The 12,915-nt window shown below is 48.6% G+C and overlaps 1 protein-coding gene across 9 annotated transcripts in view; it reads left to right on the forward strand.

The window, feature by feature from the left end:
- The window catches only part of LOC119965089 (polycomb protein SCMH1-like), a 331,788-nt gene that overhangs the window by 307,189 nt on the left and 11,684 nt on the right, over positions 1 to 12,915 (forward strand). For all 9 annotated transcript variants that reach the window (XM_038795382.1, XM_038795417.1, XM_038795407.1 and 6 more), the window contains 2 exons: positions 8,585 to 8,716; positions 9,319 to 9,519. In XM_038795382.1, coding sequence (XP_038651310.1) covers positions 8,585 to 8,716; positions 9,319 to 9,519 — 333 coding nt within the window. The remainder of the gene's footprint in view (positions 1 to 8,584; positions 8,717 to 9,318; positions 9,520 to 12,915) is intronic.

Below are 12,915 nucleotides of genomic sequence, written 5' to 3' on the forward strand. Positions count from 1 at the left end.
GACCCTCTGAGTGAAAAGGTTTCCCTAAAATCCACTCTAAATCTCCTGCCCTTTACCTCAAATCTAAGAATGGGCAATAAATACTGGCCCAACCTGCAATGCCCACGTCCTGTAAAAGATTTTTTCTTTTTTAAATCTGTGCCCCCTGGTTATTGACCCCTCAACTAAGGAGAAAGGTTTCTTCCAATCTACCCTATCTATGTTCTTCATAATTATGTACACCTCAGTCAGGTCCCTCCTCAGCCTTCTCTGCTCTAAGGAGAACAACCCCAGCATAACCAGCATCATTTCGAAGGCATGGGCACGCTTCCGTGCACGTACAAAATCTTACTCCTGCCCAACGCCACGCCTGTCGTTCATGCACCTCGCAGGGTCCCAGCGCCCCTCAAGGACCGCCTCAAGCAACAGCTCCAGGACCAAGGAGTCATTTCTAGGGTCATGGAACCCACAGACTGGGTAAGCTCCATGGTCTGCGTCAAGAAACCGTCCGGCGAACTGCGGATCTGTATTGATCCTAAAGATCTGAATCAGAATATCATGCGGGAGCACTACCCGATTCCAAAATGTGAGGAGCTCACGTCCGAGATGGCCCACGCCAAACTATTCTCAAAACTGGATGCCTCGAAGGGTTTCTGGCAGATCCAACTAGATGAGTCAAGCAGGAAGTTGTGTACGTCAACACACCCTTTGGCAGGTTCTGCTATAACCGGATGCCATTCGGCATCATTTCTGCGTCCGAGGTTTTCCATCGGATCATGGAGCAGATGATGGAGGGGATCAACAGCGTCCGGGTATATGTCAGCGACATTATTATCTGGTCAACCACCCCGCAGGAACACATTGCCCGCCTTAAGCACGTTTTCAGGCGCATCCACGAACACGGCCTCCGCCTCAATAGGGCCAAATGCTCCTTCGGACAGTCGAGTATCAAGTTTCTGGGGGATCACATCTCCCACCAGGGGGTGCGTCCGGACGAGGACAAGATTGCAGCAATCACGTCCATGAAGACGCCCGAGGACAAGAAAGCGGCCCTCCGGTTCCTGGGTATGGTGTCTTTCCTCGGGAAGTTCATCCCGAATCTCTCCTCACGCACCACGGCCCTCAGAGACCTGATTCGCAAAACCACAGATTTCCGATGGCTCCCCGCTCATGAGCGTGAATGGCAGGAGCTGAAGGCCAAGCTTTCCACGGCCCCAGTGTTGGCTTTTTTCAACCCGACAAAAGAGACCAAAATCTCTACTGATGCCAGTCAGTCGGGAATTGGTGCCGTGCTCCTGCAACGAGACGAGGCCTCGTCATGGGCCCCCGTTGCGTATGCGTCGTGGACGATGTCCCCCACAGAGCAGCGCCATGCGCAAATTGAGAAAGAATGTCTCGGCCTTCTCACTGGAGTCGTGAAGTTCCACGACTTCGCCTATGGACTTCCGCAGTTCACGGTTGAAACCGACCACCGCCTGCTTGTAAATATTATCAAAAAGGACTTGAATGACATTCCGCCTCGCCTCCAGTGTATCCTACTCAAGCTGCGCAGGTACGACTTTCAACTGATCTATACCCCTGGCAAGGACCTTGCCATTGCCGATGCCCTCTCAAGGTCGATCACAACTCCGTGCGATCACGACGGCTTCATTTGCCAAATAGATGCTCAAGTTCAGCTTGCAGCCTCCCATTTGTCAGCTACGGATGCACGATTGATGCAAATTCGCCACGAGACAGCGGCTGATCCACTGCTGCAGCGGGTGATGGGTCTAATGTCAGACGGATGGCTCAAGGGCCAATGCCCGCAATTTTACAACATCCGCAATGACCTGGCGGTTGTCAACAGGATGCTCCTGAAATTGGATCGCATCGTCATTCCACAAAGCATGCGCCAGCTAGTGTTGGAGCAACTCCATGAAGGCCATTTAGGAATCGAGAAATGCCGCCGCAGGGCCAGAGAAGCCGTCTACTGGCCGGGCATCAATGATGACATCGCCAATGTGGTGATCAACTGCTCTACCTGCCAGCATTTCCAGCCCGCCCAACTACGGGAGACACTGATACCCCATGAGCTCGTCACATCGCCTTGGACCAAAGTGGGCATCGACTTGTTCCATGCATTGGGCAGGGACTACATCATCATCATCGACTACTTCTCCAGTTACCCGGAGGTCATCAGGCTGCACGATCTCACATCCTTGGCTGTGATCAGGACGCATAAGGAGACATTTGCCCGACATGGCATTCCGCTGACGGTCATGTCAGACAATGGCCCCTGTTTCGCGAGTCAGGAATGGGCCGGCTTCGCCCGACACTACTACTTTGAGCACGTTATGTCCAGTCCCCTATACCCCAATCCAATGGGAAGGTGGAAAAGGGGGTCCACATCGTTAAGCGGCTCCTCAGCAAGGCCGCCGACGCTGGCTCAGATTTCCATCTTGCTCTGCTAGCCTATCGCTCTGCCCCGCTCTCCACCGGCCTGTCGCCTGCTCAGCTGCTAATGAACCGCACCCTCAGGACGACGGTGCCATCGATTCTCACTCCCAACCTCGATTATGTCCCCGTGCTCCACCGCATGCACATGTCTCAACTGCAGCAGAAACCTTCCTACGACTCACGGGTTGCTGACCTTCCCGACATCCATCCATGCGACAAGGTTCGCATTCACCTCCCGGATGGTGGCTGGTCTGCGCCTGCTGTCGTTCTAAGGCAGGTGGCCCCCCGCTCCTTCCTGGTCCGCTTACCGGATGGATCCATTCGGCGCCGCAACAGGCGTGCTCTTCGCCTGGTTCCAGGGTCGTCACGGGATCCTCCGACCACTTCTGCTGATCCCGCCGTGGACTGTGTGGTGCTTCCGAACTCTCTGCCTGCCCCTGACGGTGCTGCAGCCCTCCCGGCTCCTGATGCGCCAGCCATTGCCCCACCCTTGAGGCGGTCAACCAGAGTTCGTCGCCCACCTCAGAGACTGAACTTATGAACTCTGAACACGTGGACTTTCTGAAATTCTTTTTTTTCTATATCCTTCCTTGTTGCATTCGTTCACCAGTGATTTGTAAATAGATTCGTTGGTTGTTCCAGTTCATGGCCGTCATCTGCACCAGGCACCTTCCCCTGTAAATAGTCTTGTTCCCTGTATATAGCTTTGTACATATGTCTTCGCACCTCACACATAGCTAGGTACATTCTCCACACACCCACACTATTTATTATCACATGCCTATATCAACATTTTTTATAAAAGAGGGGATGTCATAATATACACCAGTATATCATGGTGCAGACACACACTGATGGACACACACAGGGACCAACCAACATTGTAATGAACTCCAATTGGCTTTATTGGTTGGCCAATTGGAGTATGAGCTCCCTCAATGATAGCTCATTGAGGGGGCCCATATAATCACCTGTGTAGGCTTTGTGAGCCAGTCTTAAGTTGACTGGACTGCTAGCAGCACTGTTTGTAGCTGCTCCTGTAATATCGTTATTGAAAACAAATATTGGTGTGGTGATGGAACTCCTGCCTCTCGTGGATTACTACAAACATGTACAAACACCGCAGCCAATCACCAGTTAGAATACACACACTATAAAGGCAGTGGGCACCACGGTTCCCGCTCATTCTGGGTGCTGCCTCTCAGTGTAACAAGAACTCCTCCAGCCCAGCACAGACTCACACCACGTGCTAAGAGAATCAACTGGTTTGGACAAGGCTTAGGTCTCTCGTTTAAATTAGCATCATTTAGACCCACAGTCATCGTGTGTTAGTTAGTTAGAAGTAGTTAATAAAATTGAGTTGAACCTTCATCAGTGTTGAAGTGTCTGTTTATCTCTCAAGTCTACACTAACCAACACTTCAGCTCCTTTCGCATAAAGTCCCGCATCTGCATGTATCTGACTTTGCTTCCCCTCGGAACTGGTATAGTCCTCGCATCTCCTCCACTGGCTTAAATGGTAGGGCTCCCATGTTGGCACTTCTCCCCGGGGTGTTCACCAGAAATATCTCACTCTTTAGCACATTGCGTTTGTACTCTGAAAAGGCACCAAACTTCCCACACAGGCCAATCATCTTCTCCTTGTACGCCAGTGGGTCTGAGATATATAAAATCATAGAATTTACAGTGCAGAAGGAGGCCATTCAGCCCATCGAGTCTGCACCGGCCCTTACAAAGAGCACCCTACTCAAGCCCACGTATCTACCCTATCCCCATAACCCAGTAACCCCACTTACCCTTTTTGGATACTAAGGGCAATTTAGCATGGCCAATTCACCTAACCTACACATCTTTGGACTGTAGGAGGAAACCGGAGCATCCAGAGGAAACCCCCACAGACACAGGGAAAATGTGCAGACTCCGCACAGACACTGACCCAGCCGGGAATCAAATCTGGGACCCTGGAGCTGTGAAGCAACTGTGCTAACCACTATGCTACCGTGCTGCCCGCTTAGGTCGTCCGCATAGAGCGACATCCTAAGCTCCATACCTCCCCTTTCAATACCCTTCCTTTGATGCCTGCAACGCAATAGCCAGAGGCTCAATAGCCAACACAAACAACAGTGGGGACAGCGGGCATTTCTGTCTCGCGCCCCTCTGAAGCCAGAAATATCCCAAGCGCGCCTCATTCATCCTCACACTTGCTGTCTCATCCTTCCACTCACCGTGGGCGTAGCAAACAGCAATCTCATCCAAGAGCTGAACAGGGCCCCAAACCGTCCCAGGACCTAAAACAAGTTCCTCCATTCTACCCGGTCAAAGCCTCCTCCGCATCCATTGAGAGGTAACCTCTGGCACCTTGCCCTCAGATTTAGAAAACCTTTCTGATCCTCACAAACCACCTTCGGCACACGCTCCTCCAGTCGCCTCGCCAACACCTTAGCCAGCACGTTCACAGCAGGGTAATGGGCTTATACAATGCACATTCCACTGGGTCCTTATCCTTTTTTGGAATCAGAGATCGATGTCCACGCCAACGTGGCTGGCAACTCCCCCCATACCAACGAATCATTGTACATCCCCAGGAGATGAGATGCCGATGTTACCTTGAATTGTTCCTAAAATTCTACCGGAAAGCCATCCCCAACTGCATTATCTCCACTCCTCCAATCCCAATGCCGCCTCCAACCCTTGTCCCTTCTCCTCTCCATCTCCATGAACTCAAACCCAGTTAGAAAGTGCTCCATCTTCGCATCCTCTCTTGCCCCCCCCCCCCCCCCCCCCCCCCACATACCAGGGCTCGGACCTATAGAACCCCTGTAAAAGTCCTCAAATGCCTCATTAGTCTTTTCCGGAGTTGGCACCAGCCCTCGCCCATATCTCCCGTATGGCCATCTGTTGCCTCAACTGATGGGTTAGCAGGCAGCTAGCGACAGAGCTGACCCATCACCTGTCGATCAAACTCCACCTCCACTCTTTAGTCAGGGACACTTGAGTACTGCCGATCCATTTGCACGATGGCCTCCACCAACCTCTGTCTCTCCAAGCTCTCACCTTTGTCCCTATGGGCCTTATAAGATATTACCTCTTCTGTACCACTGACTTCAGCGCTTCCCAAAACGTGGAGTGTGAGCCTTTCCCACTTTAGTTCAACTCCACATGTTCCTCGATCGTCAAGGCCACCTTCTCGCAGAACTTCACGTCTGCCAGGAGCGCCGAATCAAACCTTCATGGGGGTCTCTGGGCTCGGCCTGTTTCGAACTTCACGTCCACATAGTGTGGCACGCAGTCCAATATTACAATCGTGATGTATTCCGCCCCCACAACTTCCAGGAGTATAGATTTTCCCGCCAGGAAAATGTCTGTTCAGGAGTATACCCAATGCGCACGGGAGAAGGAGGAAAAGTCTTTCTCTCCAGGTGCCTAACTCTCCTGGCATGGATCCACACCAGTCTTCCCCCCCCCCCCCCCCGCCCAACCTGATCCATGAATACCTCCAACGTTTTCGCCATTCCCAACGTTACCAATGACTCGGGGCCCAACCTACCATCCTAGGATATAAAACACAGTTGAGTTTGCTCCGCATAATTGGTGCGAGGCTTAGTCCAGAATAGCCTCTAGCATCTTCCGATTGAATTCCATATTATCCCGATTGGACACATCAATATTAACTAAGATGACTGGCGCACCTGCCAAGACCCTGTTCACCATCACGTACCGCTCTCCCGAGTCCCGCACCTTGTTAACCACCACAAATACCGCCTTCCTACTGAACAAAATCGCAACCCCTCTCAACGTGAATCAAATCCTGAGTGGAATGTCTCCCCCATTCATCCTTTCCTTAACCCGCCTGGTCATTCACTATCAGGTCTGTCTCCTGCAGGAAAATCACATCTGTCTTTAAACTTTTCAAATGGGCAAACACCGGGAATCATTTAATTGTGCCATTCAGCCCCTGCACATTCCACGTCACCATCCTCATCAGCTGTCTCTGAACCTCTCCCTCTATTAAGATCCACCATCCCACCCTAACAAGAAGCTCCCACTATCTGTGGGCCCATCTCATTCAGGACCACCCAAAATAGTCATCCTCAGTTTAACAGGGTACAACATCCCGAACCGAGACATTTTCCGAAAGAGCCGTGGCCCTGTTGAAGCCCACCCTCTGCTTGGCCAAGTCAGACCCAATGTCCTGGTAGATCCATATCTGATTCCCCTACCAGCCACAGTCTCGTGTCACCTTCGCTCACCTCAGAATTTGCTCCTTCTCCTGGAACTTGTACATCTGAACGATCACCACCTGGGGCTGTTCCCTGTCACTGAGCCTCTGCCGCAGCGACTGGTGGGCCCGATCCACCTCTGGGGGCTTCTCAAAGACCCCCTCCCCGACCAGCTTTGCGAACATCTTTGCCACATAATCAGTGATACTTGTTCCCTCAACCCTCTCCGGCAGTCTCTCAGATATTTCTCAGGTTCTGCCTCCTGGATCGATTCTCCTGGTCATCCACCCTCATTGTCAACAACTTGTTGGCTTCTCCCAGCTTCCAGCTCCATGATCCGATCACTATGTTTGGACACTGCCTTTCAACCTCGTGGATCGTCGCACCCTGTGACTCCTACCACCACTCCACCCACTCCACAGTCTACCGAAGAGGGGCTACTGCTCCCTCACTTTGATGCCTTTAGCCGCAAGGGTCATGTCCAGCTCCCTCTTGAATATATCCAACGACCTGGCCCCAACAGCTTTCTGTGGTACAGAATTCCACATGTTCACTACTCTCTGAGAAGAAGTTCTTCCTCATCTCAGTCCTGAATGGCTTACCCCTTATTCTTAGGCTGTGACCTCTCGTTCTGGACATCCCCAACATCGGCAACATTCTTCTCGCATCTAGCCTGTCCAGTCCCATCAAGATTTTATATGTTCTTATGAGATCCTGTCTCATTCTTCTAAACTCCAGTGAGAACAAGCCCAGTCGATCCAGTCTTTCTTCATATGTCAGTCCTGCCATCCTGGGAATTAGCCTCAATAGCAAGAATGTCCTTCCTCAAACTAGGAGAACAAAACTGCACACAATACTAAAGATGTGGCCTCACTAAGGCCCTGTATAACTGCAGCAAGATATCCCTACTCCTATACTCAAATCCTCTCGATATGAATCATAGAATCACTACAGTGCAGAAGGAGGCCATTTGGCCCATCCAGTCTGCACCCACCCTCTAAAAGAGTACCCTACCTCGGGTCAGGCCCCCACCCTATCCCCTTACCCAGTGACCCTAACCTTTTGGACACTAATGGGCAATTGATCACGACCAATTCACGACCTGCACATCTTTGGACTGTGGGAGGAAACCGGACCACCCAGAAGGAAACCCACGCAGACACGGGTAGAAAATGCAAACTATGATGGCCAGTATGCCATTAGCTTTCCTCACTGCCTGTTGCAGCTGTCTGCGAACCTTCAGTGACTGCCTCACTGTGACATCCAGGTCTCATTGTACTACCCCTTTTCCTAAACTGCCACCATTCAGATACGCTGCCTTCCTGTTTTTGCCACCAAAGTGGAGAACCTCACATTTACCCGCATTATATTGCATTTGCAAAGTATGTTCCCACTCGGCCAGCCTGTCCAAGTCACCAGAGATGTCAGTTAGTTTCTGAGCGCTTAGAAGTATCTTGGTCTGGAAACAGGGTGGGGTTCCATTGTCTCTAAGTGTCACCCACCAGCAACTCAGCCAGTGCCTCCTCAGCCATCTTTGACTTTTATGTCCATTGTTAAAAACTCATAGGTCTTATTCAAAGTTCAATATTTTGAGATGTTATTTGATGTTTTTCCTTCAATATTATGACGACGTGGATTAAGCCTGGTTTTGATTGCTTAATTGCACACCATGCATCCTCAACAGAGGAAACAAAGATGGGATAGCATACTGTAGCGTGGGAGAAGATGCGTGAATTTGGTCAGTTGCCTAACTTCCTTGCTGAGTAGGAGACTTCCCAGTGAGCAGGATCTCCTAGAAGAGAGGCCGCAACAAAGCTAGATTGATCGCTAACAGCAAATTGTGGGTTGGGAGACCTTCAGATAGGCGACATCCAGCTTGCAGAAATGAAAAATGAGCAAATACGAACAACTCTGCATTGTTTTAGTAAATAGCTCTTTGTCTCTCACAAGGTAAAAATGAATCAGCAGAGGGAGCTGCTCAGGGAGCAGGAAGAGGAACAAAAAGGTACACACAAGATTCCCCACCATTCAGCGCACCTCTGTCACCTAAACTACCAAAAGCTGATCGACATCCTTCAGAAGGTAAGTTCTATTCTGACTTTCCATTCTTGGGATGGCAAGACAGGTTTGAGGAAAGATTGAGTTGTTTAGGATTGTATTCATTGGAGTTCAGAAGAATGAGGGGGGATTTCGTAGAAACCTATAAAATTCTAACAGGACTCGACAGGTTAGATGCAATAAGGATGTTCCCGATGGTCAGGGTGACCAGAACAGTCTGAGGATACGGGATAGACCATTTAGGACAGAGATGAGGAGAAGTTTCTTCATCCAGAGAGTGGTGAGCCTGTGGAACTCACTACCACAGAAAGTAGTTGAAGCCAAAACATTATATGTTTTCAAGAAGCAATTAGATATAGCACTTGGGTGAAGGGGATCAAGGAATATGGAAGACGGTGGGAATAGGCTATTGAGTTGGATGATCAGCCATGATCATTATGAATGGTGGAGCAGGTTCGAAGGGCTGAATGGCCTCCTCCTGCTCCTATTTTCTATGTTTCTATATTTACTGGGAAGTTAATTGTTTTTTTTAAAGAAAACTGTTCTAATCATGTTTTAGCCCAGGGAAATAATGTTCCATGTGTATTAGTGATATTATTTTTTGACGCCTGATCTAATTTTTCCAGCTGAAACCTTTATACTGGAGGACGGACACCAAGGCCCGACGGAACACCGGTTAGATCCCATGGATTCTGCCCTTAATTCCGTAAATTCATCCAGCCCTCCAAGTAGGATTTCCAGGGATTTCCGAGCTTTTCGGTCTCTGCACCACTCAACAAGCCTAACACAATGTAACAGGGGGAACTTGCGACAACTTAGTTCAAGCGGTAAGGCCCTACCTGCTCATCTGCAGTATTTCCATGGCTCCTTCCTCTGCTTGCTTATTGCACCTAGCTTTTGGCAGACTGTTTCATCAAGTTCACATTTACCAGTCCATCTCACCTTATCTATACTAAAGGTCCATGTTCGTATTAAAGTTTAGTTGACAATTTGACAACTAAATAGGTTCACCTTAGTGAAATTGGAAAACACTGCTCATCAAGCTGTTTTTTTGTAGAAGTCTTGTTCTGGCAATGCTTAATATATGCAACTGAAGCAGTAATTATTTAATGAGGAGACCTTTTGAATCACCCATTACTTTTGTTACCTTTAAACCTAACTAGTTCCACGCATTCCTGACTGCTCACCCAATTCCACCTTCTATAAACTTGAGGTCACCCAGAATTCTACTTTCTGTGTCTGAACTCACACCTCCTCCTGCTCACCCTTCATTCCTGTCGCCTCTGGCTCCTGATTAAGCAACAGATTGATTTTAAATTTCTCGTCCTTGTTTTCAAATCTTTCCATGTCCCCATCCCTCTCAATCTCTGTAGCTTGTTCCAGCCCGATAACCTTCCGACATATCTGAACTCCTCCAGGAATGGTTGTCGGACTGAAGTGGCCATTCAGCCCATTGTGCCTGCCGGCTCTCTGTGAGAGCGACGAGGTTAGACCTGTTCATCCGTCTTTTCATTGCCGCCCGACAAGTTTTTCCTCGTCAGGTAATTTTCCAGCACCCTTTTTTTAAAGTCATGATTGAATTTGCCTCCACCACATCCACAGGCAGCACCAGATCCTAACCACTCACTGTGAGCAAGAGCCGCTGGTTCTTTTACCAATCGTCCTTTCTGCCTATGGGAGCAGTTTCTCCCCCTTACAGTGTCCAGACCCCTCATGATTTTAAACACTTCTATCAAATCTCTTCAATCTTTTCCAAGGAGAATAACCCCAGCTTCTCCAATCTACTAATGTAACTGAATTCCCTCATCTCCGGAAGCACCCTGGTAAATCATTACTGCGCCCTCTGTAATGCCTTCATATTCTTCCTGGAGGGTCATATCCAAAATCGGACTCCAGTTGTGGCCAAACCATTGCTTTGTAAAGCTTTATAATGACATTGTTTTTAAACTCTGTACCTCTTATTTATAAAGTTCAGGATTCTTTGTTTGATTGACCACTATCTCAACTTGTTCTGTCAGTTTTAATGATTTTTTAACATAAACTCCCAGATTCCTCAGCTCCTCCATCCTCTTGAGAATTGTACCCCTCATTTTATATTATCTCCCCTCGTTCTTCCCACCCAAATGTACCACTTCACACTTCTCAGAGTTAAATTTCAGTGGCCACATATTATTTGATTCTACCAGTCTGTATATATCATCTTGAAGTCCGTTACTATCCTCCTCATGGTTCAGTTCTGACTTCTTGGACATCCTTGATTTTAATTGTTAATCTCAATATCTCTCTCTCTCTCTCTCTCTCTCTCTCTCTCTCTCTTTCCCCCCCCCCCCCCTCTCAAAATCTCTTTATGTGGCTTGTAGTTTTGCTAATGTTCCTGTGAAGTACCTTTGGATGTTTTACCACGTTAAAGGCACTATATAAATGTGGGCAGTACCATGGTTAGCACTGCTGCCTCACAGTTCCAGGGTCCCAGGTTCAGATGACTGAGTGGAGTTTGCACTTTCTCCCCGTGTCTGCGTGGGTTTCCTCCGGGTGCTCCGGTTTCCTCCCAGAATCCAAAGATGTGCAGGTTAGATGGATTGGCCATGATAAATTTCTCCTTAGTGTCTAAAGGGTTAGGTGGGGTTACTGGGTTACAGGGACAGGGTGACGGAGTGGGCTTAAGTAGAGTGCCCTTTCCAAGGGCCGGTGCAGACTTGATGGGCTGAATGCCTCCTTGCGCACTGTAAATTCTATGATTCTATGATTCAAATCTAATTGTTGTTGTTGAACAGCACATTGGATAGCTTAATTTCTCTAGACAGACTTACGCTCAGTTGTAAGACATGCAGCCAATTGCCAGAGTGGGCCAATCAGTGCTCCTTGCATTTAAGGCCACCACAGGCCTGAACTTCGGCCTCTAGCTCCCTTTAGCCTTTCCTTCCAGTTTACCTCGGGGAAATCAGTAACATTAGCCAGTCTGCAGTTCCTGCTTTGGTTAAGAAGCTGACTGCCTTGTTTGTTAGACTAAACATGTTCATCCTTTTCCTCCTTGGGCATCTGGGAAGTAGGGGGTAGCACTTTTGTGTTCACAGATTGCAAGGTTCCTGATGTCCAGGGTGCCATTGACGGTCCCACAATGCTCTGTGTGCTCCTGCTTAATTATATTTTAAAAGAAGAGTAAACAAAGTGTGCATTGGTCCTATGGAAGGTGAGTCTAGGGAGTTAATAATGAAAAATGAGGAGATGGCAGATGAATTGAACAGTAGCCGGAATGTGGCGACGAGGGGCTTTTCACAGTAACTTGATACTTGTGATAATAAAAGGTTATTATTATTATATTTCCAAGTCAGGATGGTGAGTGACTTGGAGGGGAGCCTCCAGGTGGTGGGGTTCTCAGATATCTGCTGCCCTTGTACTTCTAGATGGTAGTGGCCGTGGGTTTGGAAGGTGCTGCCAAAGGAGCCTAGGTGAGTTCCTGCACTGCATCTTCTAGATGGTACACACACTGCTGCTACTGTGCGTTGGTGGTGGAGGGAGGCTTGTGGAAGGGGTAGGAATCAAGCAGGCTGCTTTGTCCTGGATGGCGTCGAGCTTCCTGAGTGTTGTTGGAGCTGCACTCAACCAGGCAAGTGGGTAGTATTCCATCACACTTCTGAATTGTAGGTGGTAGACAGGATTTGGGGAGTCAGGTGGTGAGTTACTCGCAGCAGGATTCCTAACCTCTGACCCGCTCTTAAAACCACAGTAATTACCGTATATACTCGCGTATCCTTCGATCTCGCATATCATGCGACCCCTAAATTTTCGGCCCAAAAACATGCTTTTATAGTATACCTCATGTATCATGCGAGTCACTTTTTTGACATGACAGCTGACACTCAGGTAAGCTTTCCGCCTAAAACTGCCGAATGAGAAACAGCTTTTTTGCTGTTTCTAATCACGGAACTAAACCCGATAATAAACAGTCACGGTACCTAACAGGTGACACAATCGAGCCTTAGCAAAAATGGAGAAAAGATCAGCGAAGAAATATAAAATAAGACTTTATGCTTTACGAGAAGCTAGAAACATGGGCATTCGTGAGTTTACTGCAAGTCCCGGATGGTGTACGCGGTTCATGAAAAGACATGACTTTGTGTTAAGAAGAAAAACAAAAATTGCACAGAGACTCCCAAAAGAATTAGAAGAAAAAGTGTTAAGTTTTCATAGATTTGTTATCAAACATCGCAAAGCTAACAGCT

Source organism: Scyliorhinus canicula, chromosome 1 (assembly GCF_902713615.1).
Source record: "Scyliorhinus canicula chromosome 1, sScyCan1.1, whole genome shotgun sequence".
NCBI classification, from domain to species: Eukaryota; Metazoa; Chordata; class Chondrichthyes; order Carcharhiniformes; family Scyliorhinidae; genus Scyliorhinus; species Scyliorhinus canicula.